A 25232-nucleotide genomic window follows, 5' to 3' on the forward strand; every position below is an offset into this window, starting at 1 on the left:
CCATGACCCACCGTGCAACGCATGTCAGCTATGTTTAACTGATTGCACTTCATCAGCTGCCACCACATCTTGGCACCAAAGGCAAATTAGAGACAGCTGTGTGCTGCCAGAGACAGAGAGAGTGTGAAAGAGAGCGCGAGAGAGGAAGTCTGTATGATGTGTATTGACAATTAGTCAAGCATAGACTGTTTCAATGTCAGTGATAACACACTGTTCTGTGGTTGACTGCTGGTGAAGACTGAGCCGCTGGGAGCTGTGTGTTTGCCGTACAGAGATCATCAAGGACCATGGCATACAGTGTCAACATTTGTCAAATAGATTCTGGTTCTGAGTCGGAGTCTGACTTTGAGTGAGTCCTCTTCAAAGACTTTATTTGAGCGTTGCTTTACTTTTGTTGTTGTTTGGTAAGCTTTTGTACCTGATTACCATTACCCCTGCATCTTTCTGCTCGGGTGCCTTGAATCAACATTGATGTGGAATTAAGTTACTTTTATCAAATTATGTTACGAATGAACTAAATTTGTAGTTTTATTTTCTATTGTCTTTACACAAGCCATTTTGGTTTTGAGTCCATGCGATGAACATTTCCAGTCCTTTCCTAGCCATAGCTTTCAATGATTTTAGATCAACGTGTCTTTTGTCTGTGTTTTAATGCTATTTTTACATACATGCCACTGTACTGATGGTGCTCGGGCCAAATCCTTTGGGTCTCTGGGTCATTATGGCTACTCTCCCTTAGGAACATGGGAGAAAGCGAACCAGGTCAGAGCTCCTTCTCGATCTTTGTAGAGCCAGCTGCCGGCACCCAGAGGTGTCCTGAAACCCTACAGATGGACATTTTTAGGGAATGTACTGGCACCAATACAGAACGTCCGCCATTTCCCGCAAGTTGTCACGTGAGCGGCGAGACGCTCGCCAGGGAGCAGATGAACCCTCTGCAGAGGCATCGCTGGTCGGCCGCTACCTTAAAGGTCCTCTCCGCAATGCCCAGTCGCACTGCTGGTGAGATGAACCCTTCCTCGAATTATACGTCGACACTGTTCATGTACACGTGCAAACTGACTGTTGTTCTGTCCACACAGTGATGAGAAGCCCTGCAGTAATTCCACGGCGCGGCAGAGAATCATCTCAGCTCCACCGACAGCAGACCTCCTCCTGTGGTTCTTCTCACCCCTCCAGAACGATCCCAGAGGACGTTGAACAGGCAGATATGGAGGAAGTCGGCACTGAAGGTGAACAGGAAATGCCTCTCTCCGAACTCTCCTCTGCACGTGTCAATAAATCGGTTTGTTCTCTGACTTTTGGCTCACAGGAAACAAGAAGCGGCAGCTGATGCTCGACCTCCGAGGCCTCTCGGCGAGCGAGGGCATGCGCAAGCTGCGAGCCACGCCGCTCAGCCTGGCCGATAAGATGGACGTCAGGTACGTGTGGCACTGACGACACTTGATGTCCTGCCAAATAAAGCACTGTGGTGATGACTGTCCGGCCCATCTGCTATCAGGCGACTTGCTTTCAGTGACCGAGCAGAGAGATCACTCATCGGCGGGAATATAGCATGCTTCAGCCGTCTAAGCGTGTGCATATCTAGGGTGAGTACACACTGTGTGCTGCACGAGGTAGGAACCGCTTTTGTTTGTGTGTGTGTGAGTCCTTCACTCGTTGAGGTTTTTCTCCCCTCAGACTTGGCGTCATCGCCTGTTCAGCTGCCTCCCCGTCCTCACCTCCCTCCAGTTGTGGCATTCGCCCATGAAGAGACTGAGCGGGCGTTTCGGGACCGGCGTGCTTTCCTACTTCCTGTTCCTCCGAACCCTCCTGCTCTTTAACCTCCTCCTCTTCGTCATCTTCGGCCTGTTCCTGGTCTTCCCTCAAGCCGTCAACCCTCCTCCTCTTCCTCGCGGCTCTAATCTCGACGCTTTCACGGGCCTTGAGCTTCTCGCGGGAACGGTACGATGCATCACGGCAGCACACGCACGAGAGTGTCTCCGCGGCGCTCTCTTGAATCAAGTCTCTGTTCCGTCTTGCAGGGCGACATCTCTCAGAGTGTGATGTTTTACGGCTACTACACCAACACCATCCTCAAAACCTGCCGGGCTGCTAACTCCACCGCTGGATCACCAGACCTGCCAGTCTGTGATCGCGACGGGCCCCAGACTGTGCCGTACAGCATACCTGCAGCCTACTTCATTACCATCGCCATCGCCTTCTTCATCATCTGCATCATCCTCGTGCACAGGTTCGACAACAAGTCAACTCCTTACACGGGAGCACTTGCTTTAATCCATCGAGCGTTGTGTATTTCATGGCTATGTCGTTCTCCTGCAGCATGTCCAAGTCCTTCGGGAGAAGTTTTCAAGTCCTCAAGTCGAATGGAAACCTGGCCGTCAAAGTTCTCTGCTCCTGGGACTTTAAAGTCACCCGGGAGACGTCTGTCAGACTGCAGTCTGAGAAAATCAGCACTCAGCTCAAAGTATGCAATCTCTTGAATATTCAGTTGTGCTCGCGAAAGTGTGAAACTCCATTTTTAATCTAATAAACTGATATTAGAACGCAAGACGATGATTCCACATTTCCTTTCCAAACGGAAGCATCGGGGTGAGTCATGTCAAACTGGCTACGCTTACTTCTTGCTTCTCTGCAAATTTCATCAATAAGTTCAATGTGACATGTTTGCTCACACGAGCTCAGCTTTTTCAGAACTGGTTTACACACAGGAAGCTTTTGACAATGCATTGTCACAACCCGATGTGACCGTTTTAACTGCGGGCTAAAGAATGCCGTTTTCTTTCACGAAGGAGGGATTTTCAAATATCCCGTTCTGAACAGAATCAACAGTTATCAATAGCTGATCACACTTTCAACAACAACAATTTTGAATATCTTGAACGATGCTGGCTCGACCCTGACAAACTGCTGCTTTTTCCCCAACAGGAGCTGCTGTCTGAGGTGATCCGAGGAGAAGATACCAAGAGCTGCATGCACCGACTCTGCCGCCTGATGGTGCACCTGATGGCGTGGGCTATATGTCTGGCCAGCATCTGTCTGGGTGCCATGGCGGTCCACTATCTGTCAGAGGTTAGAGGGAAGTGCGCAACAACGGCTGTGCAGCCAGACAAGACAGACTTTATGCAGATCTGAGCAGCTACAGGGCCCGTGAGACATTTTCTCAAGACATATAGCTTACCACAAAACCGGCTCTGATAAAGAAGCACTTTCCCACCGCTGTTTATTTACTTCTCCTTTTACTTTCCTGGAAGGTGTTTAACACCTGTTTTGTTTTTTTGTCGGCCTGCTGCATGCTTTACAGAACTGCCATGCATGAGAACCACCAAAAAAACGTCTCCTGATTGAGATACGATTGAGTATGTTTAACATCGTGGCTCCCAAACTTTTTCCATCTTCGGAGAAATCCTGCGACCCATTCTCACATGCCAACTTCAATCAATTGGTGAAAATACTGAGGAAACTCGTAATAGTTCTATTTCAATTCAATTCAATTCCATTCCTCCACAGGCTGCCATTACGCAGAGTCTCTTTAAAGACGAGGAGCTGCTGCTCTTGTCTGCAGTGGTGTCCGGCTTTAACCTTTTACTCCCCGGCCTCTTCAACCTGTGTGCTTGGATAGAGAACCATGACTCGCCCAGTGTTCGCGTCTATGTCTCCATCTGCAGGTAAGAAGAAGAAGAACTGTAAGAACGAAATGCACAATCAACCACAACAGAGAGAAGTCACGCAAAACCATGCAAAGCTAGACTTGTCGAGCATAAATAAGCATACGACTTTATTTCTTACTGATAAATATAACTTTAATAGTTACGCTATGTTTTGGTACATACTATAAACATTTTCTCTTCAATAAACACTCTTGTCTTCTCTTTTCTGGCATTTAAGTTAGAAAGAAAATAAGGAGCACATCAAAAAGTGGGGAACCATTTCATCAACAATGAGATGAAGTAAAAAAAAAAACATAAATCACAACAATCTTATCTCTACCATATCATATGCTCAGTCGTTTGAATCTGGAGCGTCCAGCGCTTTATATTAAATATGGAAGCTTCAATTGCAGCTGCATTGGTTTCACTCGATGAAGTCTTATTGTAGCGGGAGAATAGTAACCTGGACTTTATTGTAGTGACGCTGTGTGGCATTTTTCTCAAATGGACATTGTTGTCGTTTTTGTTGTTTTTCTTTTAGGAATCTGTTGTTGAAGGTCAGCATTGTTGGAGTGCTGTGTTTCCGCTGGCTGGGGAGGATTGCTGTGGAACCAGAAAGTCGTGGTTTACAGGTAAAAAAACTTCCTTGTACTGTATTTAAAGTTCCCTTGAAGTGATGCTTATTTGTGCAATGTTCTGCATTCCTAAAGTACATTTCTCAGGTCTTACAAAACAAAAACAAAAAAAAACACTTTTTCCATTTTTTCAGGTTTTCATTATGATATAGGCTACATTTGACGAAAGCAACAATAAATACAATGTTGTGCGTTTGTATATAAATATTATAATATTAAATATTTTGGTTCAAAATGTAATTTGGTTACCATTACTAATATTTAGGATGCATATTTTTATTTTAGCTTTACCCATTTTACCCTCTTAGGCGGCCCTGATTAGGACACACTGAGTGTTTGGTTGTGACCTGACTATCCCTAATATGACCAATGCTTCTGTCGTCCTCAGTGTTGGGAGAGCTTTGTGGGGCAAGAACTGTATCGCCTGCTCTTGATGGACTTTTTCTTCACAGTGCTTTATACTTTTTTGGGAGAGTTCCTGTGGAGGCAAGTTGGCGCTTTACCCACAAATCGTGTAACTTGATTCTCTTGTTTGCTGTCGATTAAAAACCATTCGCTGAACGCTGAGCATCTTCCCCCTGTAGGCTCTTTTCTAAGAGAATTCTGAAAAGGAAGAGGAAGCCAGTGTTTGACATTGCTCGTAATGTGCTGGAACTCATATATGGACAAACCCTGACTTGGTAATTACACCACATCCTTAAAACCCTCCACATATTTACCAAAAACAAAAAGTGAATTCAACATTAATGGTCTTCAGTTCTTCCCAGGCTCGGGGTGCTGTTTGCGCCACTGCTTCCTGCGGTCCAGATCATAAAACTGTTTGTGTTATTTTACATGAAGGAGGTTGGTACACGAGGTCTCCTTTCATCGTCGTACACACACTCATTTGCGTGAACTTCAAATTCTTCCTTTTTTCTTTCCAGAGCAGTGTAATGGTCAACTGTCAGGCATCCAGAAAGCCCTGGAGGGCCAGTCAGATGACGACACTGTTCATCTCTCTTTTGTGCTTCCCCTCGTTTCTTGGAGCTGCTGTGTCTATCACTTACATCATTTGGACGTAAGTGCACCATACCTTACTCGTACTGTATGTTCCAGTTATAATTTCAGGGTGTTTACGTCAGAGTCCCACACGTTTCACCAGGTATTAATTTGATACCACTGACTCATCTACGGTAACGTTAAAGTATTCCTTTAAAGAAAACATGTCTTCAGTAGAAATGAATGGGCTTGGGAAAGTATCGCATGATGGATAAACCTGGCTAACCTCAGCTTTAAAGCCAGTGGAAAAAAATGCTGTTGCCCAAAAACTGACAACCTGCGCACATCTTCAAAGTCCACCTGTCTGATGTCCTCAGGATTAAACCCTCGTCCAGGTGCGGCCCGTTCAGGAATCTCACCACGATGTTTCAGTCGGGGCAGCTGTGGGCCCAGGAGCTGGAGAACGCACACCCGATCCTGTCTCTGCTCAGCTGGGCCTACAACGCTCTGCTGGAGAACCCGCTGTTCTTATTCCTGGCCTCTGGAGTCTTTCTGTAAGTGGTGACATGACGCCGTTATCATTCATCTGGTTTGTTTATTTCTATTATCTTGTCTTATTATCAAATGTTGTGTGTTGTTCTGGTTATTCTGTTAACAAAGTGTCTGCCTTCCAGACATATTCATTGAAACTGTGTCTGAATGTTTATGGTCTTTACATTCGTTTCCCTCTCATGCTTTCTATTTTTTCAGATTGGTGATATATTTTCACACTCAACTTGTTGATGGCCAAAGGAGAATCATCATTCGGTTGGAAAAGCAAATTGAAAATGTACGCGTAATCAAACGAGAGTCTACACTTAGGCTTTGACCCCAATGCTAACGTTACGTCCAAATGCTAACATGCTCACAATGACAATGCTGATGTTTAGCATCTGTAGTGTTTGAAATATTCGCCCTCGCAGAGTAGCTCATCCAGTGGATTTACAACTGAGGCTGATGGGAATGTCATTAGTTTTACAAGTATTTGGTAAAACCTACGTTGGACACATTAAAATCTTGACCCGATGATGGCGCCAGAGGAAAAATGACGGGACACCAAAATAATTACAATTCATCCAGAGAGAGACACACATGTTCATCCAAATTGTAGATTGATGCTATTGGCGTATCAATGACTTTCTGGTGGCGCTAGAGGAAAAATAGTAATTTTTTGGGCACCACGCTTACCAAATTCCACAGCCATCCATCCAATAGTTGTCAAGACAGTCATAAAAAAATGTCAACAAAGTCGGGGCATCACCAAAGTTGGTAGGATTCAGCGTCTGGGTACCATGACTGTCTGTACCAAATGTCATGGAAATCCATCAAATAGTTGTTTTGACATTTGCTAGAATGTCTAAAAAGTACGTTGACATTGATCTTAATGTATCTGGTGTTTATTTCCTCTTGTGTACAGGAGGGTAAAGACAAAAAGTTCCTCATCACCAATCTGCAAGCCATTTATGAGCAGAGTAGCCTGGTTTCCCCTCACAGATAAGGTGGGTAGTCTCCATACTGTAACCTCTTTGTGTTTGGAACACAACTTCTTTGTTTGCTCACTTTTTAATGACCTCATTTATAATCTGAAAAGGCATTTCTGTGTGGACACTGTCATATGAAAAGTTGTTGTCTTTATTTCCTCCTGGAAAGATCATCTCATCGGTGGCATCTATGCTGTGGTAGATGGCTGGCAACATTATTATGAAATCAGGAATGTCAGCTACAATGAGAACAAAAGTCCAAGTGAAACCAGCAACAGTAATGTGTTATTTTCAAAAATATTCCATAAAGTTTTAATTAAAAATGTGCTGGAAGAACACAAACTAATCCTGACTGTTTGCACTGTATTATATTTATTTATACATAAAGCTCCTATATGTCAGGATGCATTTTTTTGTATGTGTAGTAATTTTTTAGATTCTGTTCATCTGAGAAATAACTAAATATAACTACATAAAAATGATCTTGAACGTGTTGTATGAAAATAAATGAGTTTGAACACACAAGCATCTGTGTTATATGAGGAACCCTCTTCATGTGTTTTTGGCAGATAGTGCCTGTTGAAAACATTATCTGATTCAAACACTCACAGTATTCCTTCATGCCATTCACCTGAACACATGCACTTAATCAGCACTTTTGCAAGTTAAATTCAGATTTTGCACTTTGTCATGATGCTTCCTGTAAACAATGAGCTGTCATAGTATACATGTTACACATTGTATGTTAAAAGTGCAATATAGGGGATTTAAAGCATTCATATAGCACCAGACCTTTGAGTTCATCCAGCAGAATGGGAAATACCCCCCCCCCCCACATGATGTAGCTGTCAACCTGACAAATGCAACCTGCTTCTTGCAGCTGTGTCCTAAATGTCCCCCAAGCACGCGTTCCAGAAAATGTTCTATAAACACGTCCAACATGAAGTTATGTCAAACGAATGCTGAGAATAAAAAAACTGTACAGTAATGCATCAACATCACACAGCAAATGCTTTCGTGACATAACTATTTAGCTGGTGTTATTAAAAAAAAATAATATATATGTATTTATTTAAAATGGAGAGGGTAAAGGGATCCTATCGCTTATTTTGGCAACGTCTGGTGGATTGCTTTATACAGTGCGTTTGTGTTATCAAAATCACAAGGGGTTCACATAGAACGGTTAAACATGTTAAACTGCAGCTGAACACATAATTGACTTGTAACTACCACGATGTGATGTCACACGTCTTCAGCTCCATTTCCAATTAATCCATGTCAACAATTCTCAAAAAGCACATTTTTGTACACATGGTTGTTGAACAGGTTGGGTAACTCCTTGACTAGCCAGTCAGTTTCAGTCAATACCCAAGAAAAATACCAGTGAGAGACGCCGTTGCTGTGGCGCTATATAAACCCATGGCTTCTGGTTACTCTGAACTTTGAGTTGGTCTTTTTGGAAGAGTGCATCTCAGTAAAGATCTCGGGTAAGTTTTCTTGCATTCTTGATTTTATCTGCTAAGAAAATCACTTTGTAAATGATCATGTTCCTAATATATATGTAACTTAAATTTAAATTGTACAGCAATTACACTTTTTTTTTGCAGATCATTGTTGGAACATTCTCATATCTTATGTCATTATTTTGAAATCACTTTATTACCTTCCCCACTGCAAATCTCATCTTCCTTTCAGATAACATGGAAGTGACGTTTAAAAAAGAGTGTGCATCAGTCTTCCAAAGAAATACATGGCTGCTTTGGCTAAAAATGATGAACTGGTAAACAATTTCTCTCATTCTTACAGGCACTTGTTTCATCTTGTTGACCTAAGCTATAATATGGCATGGAGCTCATGATTTTCTATCATTTAACAGGACCATGGGTTGATCATCAGAGAGCTGAACCCCGATGTAAATGCAGGATATGTAGAAGCTTACTTTAAAGAATGGGGAGTCGTCACAGCGTGTAAGGTAAACACTGACAAAAACACTGCTTTTTTTTCATGCCTTTTGTTAGCATATTCTGAAAAAAAACGACGAAGTTATCGGAGATTTTGTCAGTGAATTATACAAATGACCGTTGTCTGTTGAATTCCGTCCCAGGTTAACAAGAGCCCCAACTCAGGGGACAATAAGACAGTGGCCTATGTGAGGTTTTCTTCAGAGGATGAAGCTGACCGAGCAGAATGGGCCGGTCCTCACTACATCGGAGGCGATGTGGAAGTAAAACGAGTTGTTAGTCCAAAGGTTTGTTTCATGCCTGTTTGCCGGACATAAAATAGAAAACAGCATTTGATTTTAAAAGTGTACATTTGCTTTCTTCCTTCTCCAATGGCTGACAAAAAAATAAATCTGTCTCCCAGACATTGCCGTGCCTCGACCTCGGCCTTCGATGGGCTTGGGCTACATACTGGAAGATGCTCAGTGGTTAGATAATGAGTCGGAGGACTAAACGAACACTGTGCAACTTTGTCTTTAAGTTTAAAAATCCTAAATGTATGTGTAAAAAATGTTGGGGTTGTCAACTAACGTGGCTCATAAAAATCTGCGAGGCTGCTGTGAAATATTCTTAAACCCCGAGGACTAAAAACACAAGAATATAAATAGTCCTCAGCTATATAAGAACACATATCCTGTTTGTTTATCTGTTTAGCCTTAATGTGAGTTGCTGTGATACACATTATTCTGCTGATGCTGTGTTGTGTGTTATTATAATAAAAAAGTTAAACTATATTCTATGTGTTTAATATTTGTCAAGGACATAGTGGTGATACAAAAGTATATAGTTTTAATGTTAACTCTCTTAGTGTTGGTGAATGCAACATGATTTAGTTTGAAAATTGTTGAAAATGCCTCACATTATTGCTCCTAAGATAATGGTTTTGACAGCCTCAATGTTGTCTTTTCTTCCTCTGACACAAACATTAACTATACAGGTCAATGGAAAATATTTAAAAACAAATTGTGCGTAGCAACAAACTTAGGTGTTCACAAATGTCATGATTAGTGGACATAACGTAAAAATAAAATTAATAATTTCGTTTTGTATGGTTTTCCGTATACTGAGGGGTGGGTCGAATGACGTCAGAGACCATTGACCAATCGCTACGCAGAGCGCCAACATCCTCTCACAGCGTTGAAAACATGGCGGAGAGAGACGCGGAAGTTGGATTCAAAAAGGTAGAAGGACACATCGCTGCTTTGGTTATAGTTGTTCATGCTTACTCGGTTTCCCCCATGTGGTTGAATAAAGACTAAGATAGCCTCTTCTATTGTCGCGGAATTGCATTTTATTAGTTTATATACACACCAAACCGTGTTCATGGAGTACATGAGTTGTTCCTTAATTATCTGTCAGACGAAGATATGAATCAGTAAATTGACATATATCTGTGCGCCGAATGGAAGAACGGTTCATAATGGTAAAAATAATAGTGCTGTGTATTCACCCTTCCGGGATAACACCATCGTTAGTTACGTTCACCCGTTAAATGAACGTTTTTCCGACGGCAGTTTGGTATGAGGAAGTCACGCATCGCCAAATTACAAGATGCACTGATTATGTTACTCACGCGAGAGAAGCCTATTGACAGTCTCTATTCTCCTCATTCACAGGAAACAGTGAGCAAACTGTTGTCAGGTTTCTTCAAGGAGGACAGAACCAGACGTGAGTTGGATAAATATGTATTTATTTCTTGATAAAAGTCACATCTCCAAACTGTTTTATTTGGCTCATTCTGTCACAGTAAGCGGGGATGCTGTGCTCCTCATGACAGAGTTGCTGAAAATATTTGTCCAAGGTAAGGAGATGTCTTTTTTTTATTCTTTTTTTTTTTTTTACAGTTGCACACAGATGCCTTTAACCTTTTTAATGTGTTTTCTCATTTCCAGAAGCCGCTGTGAGATCACAGAAACAAGCCGAGTCTGAGGACTGCGACCAAGTGGACATCGAGCACTTTGAAAAGATTCTGCCTCAGCTGGTGCGTTTAGCTCAGCCGGTTTTAATACGTCACGCAACAGCCATCAATAGGGACCATGAGGCTGCTCCAGTGTCCCGTGTAATCTATATCTGTTCCTCAGACCAGCAGGGCATTCCATAATATGCTATTTTTCTTATTTGGCTCCTGAATTCTGCATAACATACGTTATTGTACCTGCTGCCTGTATTACAGCTAATCACAAGAACACGTATAGGGCCTTCCATTTGATCCCTGACCCCGTTATTCTTGTATTATATTTAATATTCTTCGTATTGTTGATATTTACTATATATTGTTGACATGACTCAGGTATATGAGACATTCAGTGCCTACAGGTGTACAAGTTAAATCCATTTTTCCTGAAATCCCATCCTGGACCGTGAATATAAGACATCATCAATGCACGACAAGCTTCCATCATTAATCTCGCTGCCTTTCATCTCTCTTCCGATGCAGCTGCTGGACTTCTAGCTCGAGCGATGCCACAAGATGGAGCCAGAGTGTTGCTGGCGTGTCGCTGCTCAAATCCTACATTTTCAATTCCAACATGTTTATTTTTCTCTGTTTAGTTGCAATGTCACTGAAATCTGCGATAACATTAAAAAGCTCATCCCGTAGGTATTCGAGTTGTGTGATTTTTATTAATTTTTTTAAATAGAAAGCAACGGCGCTGTCCGCACGCCGCCACTGATAAGGCCCACCTGTGCTCCTCTGTGCAACAACAGGTGCTTCCAGCATGCATAGTGCCCTTCATCAAAGCCTCCTGGAGCAGTTGGAAGCAATTAGAGTAATAAGGGGAGCAGCCAGTCCCTTAGATGATGACAAGTGCCAGGAAAAAAAGGAGTACCCCCTCCGGCCACTTTGAAGTTCCCTTATGCTGTCCTGCGATGTTTAGTTAGAGGTGGCGGGGGGGAGGGCAAAGGGGAGCTCTGGCACAGGGGGAAAGTTGAATGGGAGTGTGCGTGCGCGAACGTGTGCACGTGTTGGCCAAACATGGCCGGGGACCACACGCATAGATATTCTGTTTGAAAGGAAACATAACAAAACACATTGGAACACGGTCCAAGAAGAGCAGGGTGTAATTCTGAAGGTAAATAAACAAAAGGAGGCGAGTATAGTCGACGTGCTTTCTCTCCTCTCACCACAGCAGAGGGGGAAGTTGGGCCTACAAGGGAGAGCGAGAGAGAGAGAGAGGGTAATGTGGGGTTTTCTAACCTGAGTGCCTCAGATGTTTTTTCCACTCAGTGGTGTATTTGACCAACATGTCTTCAATATGAGTCAACATAGCTGTACAACACCTCACACTATTTATTTGTGTGGCTTGTGAGTGACTCACTAGGCGCTTACAAATGCTGCTCACATGCAGCTGGAAGCAACTTGGGGGCTAAATTCAAGTGTCCAGGTTCACAGAGGTGCTCAAGGACACCAGCACCTGGAGTTTGACCCGGCACCCTTTTAGTATCGGGCCCAGACTGGATTTGTGTTTCACAGGAGAAACTTCCACAGCAGGCCTTCAGGAGACGAGCATGTTTTGTTGAGTGAAGTTTTTTTTTTTTTTTTTTAATGATGGCATGAGGAGCAGGTTCAATAATTACACTTATTCACAGCAACAAGTCTTGCCCTCTTGTTTTGAGAAGTGTAGCAAACTGCAGATCTGCCGCTTTGACGCCTGCTCGCTCAAATGAAATAATTTCATTGTGACAGCAAATAATCTTGCTGGAGAAAGTACAATACATCTTTATTTATTACCACTGTAAAAAAACAAATGAAAGAAAAGGTGTATTACATGTACTGTATATAGGCAAGGCAAGGCAAGGCAAGTTTATTTGTATAGCACATTTCAACAACAAGGTAATTCAAAGTGCTTCACATAAAACCATTAAAAGCATCAAAACATAAGGCAAAAGAAAAGGAGATTTAAAAACAATTAAAGAAACAGTGTAAGAAATAAAATTCAGTCGTAAAATGCAGAAATGCAGGAAATTGATTAATATATTAATTGAATGTGGTTCAATTAAAGGCAGCAGCAAACAGAAAGGTCTTCAATCTTGATTTAAATGAGCTGAGGGTCAGCAGACCTGCAGCTTTCTGGGACTTTGTTCCAGATATGTGGAGCAGAAAAACTGAACGCTGCTTCTCCATGTTTAGTTCTGACTCTGGGAACAGAAAGTAGACCGGTCCCAGACGACCTAAGGGGTCGGGATGGTTCATAGGGTAGCAGCAGATCAGAGATGTATTTTGGTCCCAAACCATTCAGTGCTTTATATACCAACAGCAGGATTTTAAAGTCAATTCTTTGTTGGACAGGAAGCCAGTGCAAAGACCTCAGAACTGGAGTGATGTGATCCACCCTCCTGGTCTTAGTGAGGACTCGAGCTGCAGCGTTCTGAATCAGCTGCAGCTTTCTGACGGACTTTTTACAGAGACCTGTAAACACACCGTTACAGTAGTCCAGTCTGCTGAAGATAAATGCGTGGACAAGTTTTTCCAAATCCTGTTGAGACATAAGTCCTCTAATCCTTGATATATTCTTCAGGTGATAGTAGGCTGATTTTGTAATTGTCTTGATATGGCTGTTCAGGTTGAGGTCTGAATCCATAACTACACCTAGATTTCTGGCTTGGTTTGTGGGTTTTAACATCAGTGACTGAAGCTGAGCGGTGATTTTCAATTGTACGTCCTTGGTACCAAAAACAATTACTTCTGTTTTATCTTTGTTTCATTGAAGAAAATTCTGGCACATCCAGTTGTTGATTTGTTCAATGCAGTTACCCAGCCCTTGTATGGGATTATAGTCCCCTGGTGACATAGTTATGTAGATTTGTGTGTCGTCTGCATAATTATGACAACACACTTTGTTGTTTTCCATAATCTGAGCTAGTGGAAGCATGTAGATGTTGAACAGAAGAGGCCCCAGTATTGAACCTTGGGGAACACCACATGTCATTTTAGTCAGCTCTGATGTGTAATCAGCCACAGACACAAAGTATTCTCGGTCCTTCAAGTAGGATTCAAACCAGGTAAGTGCTGTGCCAGAGAGTCCCACCCAGATGTTTAGTCTTTCTAGGAGTATGGCATGGTCGACCGTGTCGAATGCAGCACTGAGATCTAGTAACATTAAGAATGAACTTCTGCCATTGTCTATGTTTAAGTGGTTGTCGTTGAAAACCTTAACAAGAGCAGTTTCAGTGCTGTGGTGCTGTCGAAAGCCTGACTGGAAAACATCAAAGCAGTTATTTACGGTCAAGAAGTTGGTCAGCAATAGGCTTTGTGGGGATTTATTACAGATGAAATGGATCTCCAGCTGTCAATCCTTGCAGATGAACTAAAAAACAATTATTCTGTTGGATCCCCAGTCTTTCTCTTCTCTTCCACAATCTGAACGGTTCGGAAGGTCTCCGTCCTGGTGAAGTGGCGCACTACTGTACAATCTTCCTCCTTATGCATCTTAGTGGAACAAATTACATCTGAAGGCAGGATTATTAAACATACGAAAGCAGTTAGGACAAGAATGGGGAGGGGCTTTGAAGAGAGTAATGAGTTAAAGCTTTTCTTGATCATACATTAAAGGCAGGGAGTGTCGACAGCCAGTCCAGACGCTTTGGAGAAGCTCTGTAGTGAGAAGCTTTTCCCAGGAGAAACAGACTGATCCGTCTCCAGCCTTTTGGCTGGTCTTTGGACAGCACTGCACTATAGGCCGTCATCGCTTGAAGATATCTGCCTTGATTGTAGCCGTCAACATCCATACTGATTTTATATAGATGCACTTGTAAATGTCAGGAGGATTCTTTAGGATAAGGTATCCTTCATGTATCCATTCTGGGATGACCTGTCCTCTGTAGGTTTTACTATCCATTTTTTAATACAAATACAAAAGGAAGCTGTACCAAAAGTCTGGTAAGGCTGTGTGGTAACTGTAATCCTGGTTTAGGGTGATGATCGTCAGGGGTGGAGTCGCCCGCATCGGTCTTAAGAGTCCCTGTGAAGGTCTGTTACGATTATGTCAGATTTCACTCCTTAATTCCCGACTCACTGGTCTGTGGTTGTTTTTAGAATGACACAGCTTCTTGACGCTTTCCAACTTTCTGTCATCTCGAAGCTCCTTTCTTCTCGGGCCCAAACTAGAGTCCCTTCTAGGACAAGTGATCATAATACACCTGTTTCCCCGACGGCTGGATTTTCTGAGATGGCAGTAACAACATTCAAGAAAGGCAGAGTCTGAAGTGTATGAGCTACATCAAAGTTTGTTGGCTCATACAGCACATTAAACATTCACTCTTACAGTGAATGTGTACATAAAACATGTACTGTACCATATCCATGATTTTCATTAGTAATGCTACTACTAAGTCCTTGCTCTTTTTATCTGACCGTGTACTTTTTTGAATCTGGTTAAGACATTTGGTTGACGGTATGAAGTCTGGGAAAGACAGAAAGACAAACATTTTTAATTCTTGCAAAGACCGCAGATGATGGGAAATCTTAACCGACAAAAAGCTACAGGTGTCATCTGCCATTCGTGCCATTTTCTACCCCCAATATTTCAACGACACATGTTCGTGAGTTCTTATGTAATAAATATGTGATGGCATGCATCTGCTCTCAGATGTTTGTGTGCATGTATGTGCTTGCATGCATGTTGTGCTTGATCTGGGGCTGTGATGCATTAGTGCCGAGGAGACAAGAGGCCCTTGTGGCTCCCTTATGGGCATGGAGCTGTCTAACCATGGAGGAATGCTGCAGGGGACACAGAGCGAGTGCATTCCTCTCAGATGCTCCACACGCTACTCACGCACACATGAAAAGTTACAAACATTTACATCGCTGTCAAAAAACAAACAAAAAAAAAACACGAACAAAACATCGGCAGCCGTTTGGTGCGCACATGCTTTTTACAGAAAGTTTGCGTGTGTTGAGAGAATGCAAATACAGAGGCGGCATCTCTGTTGACTGTATCTACGGCTGTGCCATGCAGGTTTCCTGGAGGCCCCGGGCCTCTCTGAGGGTCCTGGGGTCCTGAGCTAAGCTTTGTTAAGGAGCCACGGGGCCCACGCCGGGGATGATTAGAACATACCTGGAAGTTTGAGCCACTTGGGTGCTCTGCTGGGATCACTCTTTACTGATTGTTAGTCTTAGGTTGGAGATGGTCTGCTGCTGTGCTCTGTGTATCGGCCGGGGCTTTGGTAGCCGCAGGGGGTGGAAGGGATTCTTCCGGAACCATTGAGGTGGATGATAAGGTCAAAGACCTTCGCATGCAGCTGACGAGAGAAAAGGGAGCAAGAGAGATGTACAATTAGGCCCGCAGCTGGGTTATTTCTGGAGCGCTGTACTACCTTAACTACATTACCCTCCTCTTCCACCCCAAGTCCCCTCTACTCTCTGTCTCCACCTCCATGCTCTGTGTGGTGGCCCACATGGTCAGGGTATAGGCAATAACAACAGAGTAATCCCCTTACATAACACCGCACAAACCCAACGAAACAAGGCCATTCAATTATTTTTGGGAGCGTCTAAAAATAAAGAAGCGATTCGGTTGAGGTGACGTCAAAAGCGCCGTGTGTGTATATAAATAAACCGCAGAGAACCAACTGGACCGGAGGTCAGCGGAACACTCTATTTTTAGGTCCCATCAAAAGCAGTGGTATAAAATTTGTCAAGCTCTGACCCTCGCAAGATCTGTCAGTCACGCTTAGAGAAGCCGTGAACTTGAAGTCACTCACTCGCAATGATGAAAGGGCCGACTGTTGCTTGACTTTGATGTAAAGTTTGGGGCGATGTGCGGTCATCAGTTAGAGTGTTTAAGCATCAGCACAGCTTTGCATCAGATTGTGTATGTAGCGTATGTAGATAAAACAAATCTCAAGCCCGAAGGAGGCTTGTGTAAACAAGAGTTAAGGGTACTGACTCAAAACAAGTCTGGCTTCCAAATTCCCTCCACAAGTCCAGAGGCCAGCGTGTTGACTGTCTGTCCTCACAGTGGTCGGGGGGTGCCGGAACTCGAAATTAGCCCTGGTGAGTCAACGGGACAGCTTTCATGTAGACAAGGGATCATGTCAGATTGCAGGAGAGGTCAGGATGTTAGGGTCAGAGGTCAGGATGCAGTGTTGGTCCTCGTTTTTAACAGCTTCCTGTCTGCTGTGTTGTGCAAACTTGAACGGTAATCCCCTGTGATACAGGTTCAAAGCAGAGGGATTGCCTCACCCTTTGGTACAGGTATGGGACTCATCACTCCACTTGTACTTGGTCGGTCCACCACTTTGATCCAGGATGAAATATTCGACCAACTAACGGATGGATTGACATGACATTTGGTGCAAATATTCATGTTTTTGAGTGGATGATTCCAACCAATTTTGGTTGATCCCCCGATTTCTCCTGTGGTTTTGAGAACTTTCTTGTTGGAATTGATTCTTGAACTTCAGTGATCTCTTCACTTTTCATCTCACACTTTCACCAGATGAAAAATGTGTCCAATACCTTGATTTATGACTAGAAACCTGCAAAACTAATGACAATCCCCTCAGCCTCAGCTATCTAGCATGTTGGCATACTAATCTCAGATGTTGAGCCTGGTAAAGATTGGTAAACATAACCCTAACCCATATAGACTACCCCAAACCTGATCTAGTGGCTTTGATAATGTAATACATGAGGATAGTAAACATTATTGATCAAATCAGATATCGTCTTTCTGGCACTCTAATCTCAGAAAATCAGCTTGAAATGTGTAAGATCTGCAGCAGTTCACTATCACAATTTAGCGGTTTCTTCAAACAAATCCTGAACCACAACCTTTCAGATTTCAAGGTCTGCACTTAAAAAACTATTTGATCGTCGACATATATGTTTCATTTGAAAATATAAAACAAGTTGCTCCAATGCTCCTGCTTACCCTCAGACTTTGAAGATGCACCTGTTTTTGCACATGTATTGCTGGAGGGAAGGTGAAACTTCGGGGTCAATGGGAGACACAGCAGGGTGCCGCGCTGCAAGGTGTCTCTTTTTCTGGAAGAGCCAATTCGGGCTCTTTTTGTTTCTCTGGCATGAAAACAGGGCGACCACTGGAGGTGATTTACCAGCTTTGTCTTGACATCAAACTGGAAATAAACCAGAGCTGCTGGAAACACGCTGGCCTGGAGGAGCAAGAAGGGGACAGAGTTAATGCAGTTTCACATCACACAAGTGGAGCTTGGATGATGTATGGCTACTGCTGTAGGGGACAGGTGGCTCCGAAATACGTCCGAGAATCACATGGTTTGATTTTTACTCTTTGTGAGAATTTCCAATAATCAAATACAGAAGAAGCGGGTGCCAACACAAGATGATCGCTGACCTTTGAAGACACAGCGCATTGCACGAACTCTCCCTTAAATGTTCTACCTTTTTTTCCCCGACGGAGAGGAGAGGGCAATACTTGCTCCCAGACGTAAAATGTAACCCCCTTTTCCAAAAACAGCAAAGGAGCAGATCCACTCACAATGAGCTGTAATTTAAAAAACGCCTCTCCTAGAAAAACAACAATACATTTGAAACGGCTTCAAAGGGCCCGCTGGCGCTCTTACTTTTCTGTACATAAAACAAAACACTGGTATTTTCTTAACCCACTCAATCACTCACCCTGCAATGAAGCACACCGAGACGGAGACTGAGAGCGATGTAGCAGGCAGAGAAAAGAGAGATACTCCTTTGACTTAATGTGCCGAGGCGTCTATGCGCTGAAGGACTGTTGGCTAAACAGTTAATCTCCTTTCTCTCGCCTTTTCTAACTTTTTTTTCATCGTCTCGCAGTCTATCGAAAGGTTTTCAGTCAGTCTTAATATGGTGATATAATCCAACAAAAGAGCAAAGTTTTCAACAGAGCTCCATGTTTCTCAGCATGGTCTAAATCAGTCTTTTTAGGGTGCTACATTTCAGCAGGGTGGGTGCCTCATTTGGGCTGACTTTCTGTCACATATAAGAGCATGAGAATGACTCACAGGGTGGAAGCAGGACCATCTACCGCGACCAGATATCCCAGTGGTGCAGTTGGATGTTACATCGTTACACTACACTGGCTGAGGAGCTTCATCAGTGGGAGGGCAATATCCTGCATCCTGTCAGGAGACATGTCTGAGCGCCCAAAGAGAAAAGGCCAGGTGTTCCTCTTCCATTTCCTCCCGTCCAGCACTGATCCTGCTCACTAATAGCACCAGGGAGCTTCCACCCCTGGCACCGAAACCAGAATCACTGAGCTGTGGAGCTGTAGGTGGGAGTGGGGACTTTTAGTTGTCTTACTATTGTCGCCTGACCAACTCAGACATACATTTACAAAGACCAAAACAAGCGATTTAGTGTGACATTTCAGTGTATGAGGTGTCCCAGATCATATAGATCTAACCACATAACTACACCGTATAATTCACAAATGGAGGAAGTTTGGCAGCTGAATAAAAAACCGAACTGAAATGCGTAGCAGCGGCAGTAGTGATAATTCCACTGAAATGTGCTTTCGATTAAGGTCTCTAAAGTGAGCTGCTGGTTTCTATTTTCTGGTCTGGATGAAGACATGTCCAAAAAGGGGAAAAAAAACATCCAACAGAGACATGGTTTCTGAGCGATGATATGAAATGTATCAACTACAAAAGAAACGATTCACTGAGCAAAAACTGAGATATGAAGATATGCTTTTACTCAATCATCTGTGGAACGCATGCTTGCCCAAAAACAATAGGGCTGCTAGTTATTATTGACTGATTGAGCGATCTTAATCACCCTTCAACAACACAATTTAAACCCTGTGACTCAAAACCAGAATGTATAAAAATGAAATTTCTAATTATTAGCAACATTCAAAGTGTGCATTGTCCGTAAAAAACGGTCTTGTGATGAACCGATGAATCAAATAGCAATTTCGTGTCAAAGAGAAGCGTTTCAGGCCCAGTAGGAGATACATTTCCGTCACGCTGAGGTCATGGGAAACGTTTACACACACAGGCAATTTTATGAATGGATATCCCAGGGTGTCGAGCTGCTGACCCAGGTGGATAAAGCACAGAAAGGACAGAAGGTAACATGCACTGTGCTTTTGAGGTTATGAAACCTTGTATTTGCTGACCGCGGCCCTATCTCCTTCTTTCATCTGTCTTTGTTGAAGAAATATTGTCACAATATGAAAGGGAAGGTCAGATGCTCAGCAACGATGTAAGAACACGGCCATCAGCAGCAATTTTACTCTTCATTACACCTCAGACGCTGGGAGGGGAAGCAGAGCTTGTTCATCCACAGCTGAGTAAACTACTTAAGTCATATCTTATATGGCTGCAGACATGATTTTTGAAATGCAAAAACCTCAAAATGTGGTAATGATAGAGACTAGACAAACATAGCCATGTTGGATTGGCAGACTTCCTTCTGTTATTTCACTGTTTGTTTGAAGTCTTGAGAGAGTGAGTGAAATCTTAGCGAACTCTCTTCGGTTTCTGCACTTTCTCTGAATCAAAAAAACTGGCGATAAAATCTGCTGGACAGGATTCACAGAGGAGTACGCTTTGACAGCACACTATGCGACTACCAAATACTGTACAGGCAGCGGCAAGTGCCTTGTCTTTCCTAGAAATCTCTCATTGTCCTCTCAAACCAACTGCGTCAAACCTGTCCGCAATAGGACAAGCCGTGGGTCTGTTTCCTGTGCGGCCTAATCACTCTCCAGTGGAGCTGGTGGGACAGATGTTACAGTTGCATCCCTCCGCCACGATGAAGTATACATATTGATGGTTCACAGACTGTTTACACTGTCTTCATTCATCTGTGCTATGACTATTCCCAATTGGATCCGTTTGCCAACGCGGGTCTGGCGGTTTACATAGCAGAGCCCCTCCGGCATGTGGAGCCCATGCTCCTTACCCTCTGCTTGTTTCATGACTGCACACAAGCAAATAAATAGAAAGTGAAGATGTATGTCCACGGGTGATCCATAGAGCAGCGGGCCTAAACAGACTCTGATGACGTTCAGAAGGTTGTGCTTTGATCTGCTAATTATAGTGGGAAACAACCTGGCAAACACAACTGCTCGGATCAGTTTGACTGCATTACCTGCATTTTCCACCTTGCAAACAACTAAAACTGTCCAAGACATGAACGTGGAGGTCCAGCAGGTGAAGCTCTTTGTTCTCGTTGGATTTCTCAATTAAAGCGTTTATAGGATCACAAACAAGTCTACTGTGATTCCTGAGAACATCCCTTGATAATCTCAAGACTTTAAAAAGATCCAATATTCACTCTTATTTCGCTCTGCTTTTGCTCTCTACCAACTCCAGAGAGTAAAAATATCTGGCTCTTCAGCTGCTTGGTGCTCCAGCTACTCGCTCACTGTGTCTGTCTAATGTTTGGTGTTGAGCAAGACGTGTCCAGTGAGCGGTGAAAACAAAAACAGTAAAACAACAGCCCAAACAGCCAAGTATGTAATTATATAAAGCTCCATGGAGCCAAGCTGCAGATTCAGGCGATAAATCTCCGTGATTTCATCACAACAAACGACCCCTTTCAGCTCTCGCTGCATTGTTTTCACATAAAAAAGAGATTGATTACAGACACACTGTTATTTTGCATGTTGAAAGGCTGAATAAAAAGGTTACGCAGGGTGACGGCTTACACAAAGTGTGTCTTTCCTCCAATGGCAAAGAAAACTTTCAATTACTGTTTAGCTGTTATTCTTATCTTACAAAGCCTTTGTGATCCTCAAAGGCATTAATACCTACACCTTGGTGATGCCTTTAATTGCCATTTAGCATTAAGCTGGCTGAACAATAAAGCCCAGGCTGAGGGGATGTTGTGAGGTTTAACGAGGCCGTCGGTGAAAGAGGGCTGCTGTGTCGGCTCCACCAAAGGCTGCTGGCTGAATTCACCTCCAGTGGACCAGAGTGGTCCTGCGGGGATTTGCACAGACTGTCTCTCCCCCACTGTTGGGGTGTGATGGGCTGCAGTTGCATCAGTAGCCCTCGCTGTGCATGGCTAGGCGGGCAGAAAGCACCGAGTGGAAGAGGTTATAACCACAGTGCCACAGAGCAAGGTGCTGCAGATCGATGAAAACGCCCGGCAGTGCCGGTGATACGAAGAAGCTTCAGGTGCAACAGCAGCTGGTGGTTGTTCACATCACCTCAAACACTGAGAACATACAGTGCCAACAAAGGCGCTGAACAAGCATGGCCACAAATAGACATGTGGAGACGAGCACAAAGGGGAACAGAGCCAAAAAAGAAACGCAACGACAACTGTGAACTCCTGGCTTCATTTTTAAGAGGGGGTACATGGTTCACAGTCTCACATGGAGTCCTCCGCCTCCAAAACCCATTCCAGTTACTTTGATTCTTTATTCATCCCGCTACCCGTCCCCCCCCCTCCTGACCCCCCACCACCTCATCCTTAAATCCAGCTGATGGAGCCTCTTTTGTCCACCAGCACCCAGGCAACAACATCAAAGGGCAGCTGGGTGTAAATGCAGAGTGCCTGAAAAACAAAACTGAAAAATAAAGAAGTCCCGCAGGGGATGGGAGATATTCACAACAGCCCCCCCCCCCCCCCCCCCCCAGAGAGGGAAGGAAAAAGAGTTGTACAGGAGGAAATAAAGAAATAAGAAATAAGAGGAAGAAACACACCGTAACTTTCTCAGTAGCAGTCATTCGTGAGACATTAATGATCATTTACTGAATACACAAAGGTGTGGGTTGGGTCATACTCGGTTTAATGACAACAATAAACAAATGAAATAAAAAGACTTTGTATGAGACCATTATGACACGTTCTTTGTGCTGGATCATCAAAGCCCATTAGGGGACAGTGAAAGGCCTTCCATTGCCGCTCATGACCACTTCCTCATTCACTGACAGCTGAATTGCACGCTTGATGGATTGTTGTGCGAGACAATGACATGCTTTTGGACTGAATGCTTTACTTTGATCTCCCTGGATGCCCTTGAAAGCTTCAACAACGGCTGATGTGTTAACAACCGGTCTGCTTATTCTAGTTCTATCCTCAACCTACTGCCCTGCCAGTCAGAGGCACGAGAGGAAGGGGTCGGTGGGAAGGGGAGATAAAAGCCTTTTTTTTTAAATCTCTGCCCGCATGTGGGACTCCTGCAGAGTCACGCTTGGCGTGGCGGCATGCCTTGTCTCGTGCCCACAAAGTATCCGCCAGTGACACGCTGACTCCAGAGCCTGGCACCAGGTCTCCAGCCAGCACAGAGCAAACCCTCTATTCAGCATGAATGGAGGAAACACAGCTACATCGGGCCCACAGCTTGTAATTAAAAGTCCTCAGCCTCAAAGAGCACAGCATCTCCATCTTAATGGTAGGCTTCCATCTGAGGCATCGGTTTAATACTCACTCTGTGTCCCATCAGATAGTGATGTGGACAGAGGAGGAAGAGAGACATTAGGACTACAAAGAACACATGTGTCCCATCCAGGATTAGAGGTTCACTCTTCCCTCAGTAGCCTAATTGCTGGATTGGCCAGATCAAAATCACTTCATTGACATCAAGGCCACTGTCTTCCTCTTGTCTCTCTACTGGCACAATAACTCAACAAAAGCAGCAACGAAACAGGGGGGGGGGGGGGGAGTGAAAGAGTCCAGAAGTCGCGGAGCAAAGATGAATGTAGTTCATGTTTAGAGAGCATGTTGTGTGATTAAGGAAAAACCCACATCAAACATTGTGGCTTAAGAAAACCACCAGTTGAAAAACAAGATACTTCTTCTATGTGCGGAGCGATGCAGACTGGAGATGCTGTTGTTCAGAAGGCGGACCAGCCCAAACTCACCCGCCTGTCTGTCTCTGGAGACTAACTGGGAAACGAGAGACATCACAGATTCGCAAAGGAACTTTGAAGTCCTTATGAGTAAGAGAGCAGGATGAGCTGCAGACCTTAATTCAGCTCGTGAAGAAGAAAACATGCAGGGAATTTGAAGGATTACATCTACTGTCTCAGAGTTCACTGTTAAACTGTAATTTACTCTCCGTAAACGGTAAACGTTAGAACAAATGGGCCACGTAAGTTATGTCAGATGTAAAACTATAAACTATTGGAGAATGGAGAATGAAACCCATGAAGTTCCAACATCAGACACTTGCTGCTGATTTTATAAAGGCTTTAATGCTACTAGAAAATGATAAAATGACACTGTTTTGCACAGAATATGAATATGAATGTGACATTTTAATAGAGATGTTCTTCAGTCATTTGTTTGCCGTAGCTTTTCTATACATTTGGACAAAACCTCTCAAGCCTCTCGGGGGTTCTGTCATGTGTCAGCGGGAAACGCTGAATGAAAAGGATGGATAACACCCCCTTTTCCCACAGAGAGAACTTCTCTGGACAGAAGAACAGCAATATTGTGGCCACATGTGTGAGCTTGTTTACTTACGCTTGGCTTTTAACTGCAGGAATGTCATGATTCAAACCACAACATAACAGACTAAATTATTAGCATGTTACCGCTCTACACACTTTTTCTTTTTCTTGACTGGAACAGGAGAGAGTGTGCATGTGTCGACCAACATCAATGGGCGTGCTGGTAGATTAACACACGGACGTCTCAAGACGTCTCTCTCCTGCTGTCACACACACACACACACACACACACACACACACACACACACACACACACACACACACACACACACACACACTCACGCGCACACACACACACTCACAGAAACACACACGACTCGGCAATCTCTGAGGTAAAGAGATGGACGGTTTGTTTCTAAAGCCCTAATCACGGAAATCTCCCCTTTAAACAATACACTTTCAACTTTATTTCATCTCCCGTCCTTGCCAGTGCCACATCAAACAAATCCTGAGGTCAACAAGGGTCAGCGAAAGGATTTGGATAATGATGAGGCTCAAAGAAAAAGATTGAGGGTGGTGAAAGAGAGACGGTAAAAGGAGGGGAGCTGACGGGAACAGAAGAAAAGATGGGCCTTGTGAGGAGAGAGAAGGTGCAAAGGCTAGGTCTTGTAACGACAGACCCCCTGATTACATTGTTGCACAAATAAACAGGCCCTTTGCAGGCTCCCTGGAGTCCAGCTGTGGTGCAGGAGAGGAAAGCTTTCATTTCGTGGGGTATGAGGTCGAGCCAGGCGAGTGATGGGATGGGGCCTGGCTGTCTACCCGCACCGTTTCCTTGCATCTCTGTCATGGGCAACATCTCATTTGAGACGCTTGCTGATTACGTGCCACTTCCGGCACTTAGGCTGCCTAGAAAAGGCGTCAGCGTGTGGATTAATAACTGTCGATATCAGAGAGGACCCGCTTCGGTTGAAAATAGAAGAAATGCTTAATATCTGAGCCTATTGATGATGATTATGATGATGATGATGATGATGATGAGGAGCCATCTGTATGGGGTCAGATAGGTTTTGGAGGAAAGAGGCAGACAGAGAGACAAGGTTCAGAATCCCTGGAGCCACATCTGTAATCGTCTTTCCTTCA

The 25232-nt window shown here is 43.7% G+C and overlaps 2 protein-coding genes across 2 annotated transcripts; both read left to right on the forward strand.

The window, feature by feature from the left end:
- Positions 1-743: 743 nt before the first annotated feature.
- On the forward strand, positions 744-6800 carry LOC306787414 (transmembrane channel-like protein 6; the record flags this gene model as incomplete). Its single annotated transcript, XM_079282534.1, has 17 exons — positions 744-1002; positions 1083-1232; positions 1313-1421; positions 1502-1589; positions 1681-1944; positions 2025-2233; positions 2323-2467; positions 2929-3072; positions 3511-3668; positions 4192-4282; positions 4674-4771; positions 4870-4965; positions 5053-5128; positions 5209-5342; positions 5641-5817; positions 6014-6092; positions 6720-6800. 17 exons carry the CDS (start codon positions 744-746, stop codon positions 6798-6800), a joined length of 2358 nt encoding a protein of 785 aa, XP_079138660.1.
- Positions 6801-9905: 3105 nt separating this feature from the next.
- cenpx (centromere protein X) lies at positions 9906-11374 on the forward strand. Its single transcript, XM_079282313.1, has 5 exons — positions 9906-9964; positions 10400-10451; positions 10531-10584; positions 10676-10764; positions 11221-11374. The coding sequence occupies exons 1-5, from the start codon at positions 9929-9931 to the stop codon at positions 11233-11235; spliced, it is 246 nt and encodes an 81-aa protein (XP_079138439.1). The 5' UTR covers positions 9906-9928; the 3' UTR covers positions 11236-11374.
- The last annotated feature ends 13858 nt before the right edge of the window (positions 11375-25232 follow it).

This window comes from Melanostigma gelatinosum (assembly GCF_949748355.1).
Source record: "Melanostigma gelatinosum genome assembly, chromosome: 13".
Classification (NCBI taxonomy): Eukaryota; Metazoa; Chordata; class Actinopteri; order Perciformes; family Zoarcidae; genus Melanostigma; species Melanostigma gelatinosum.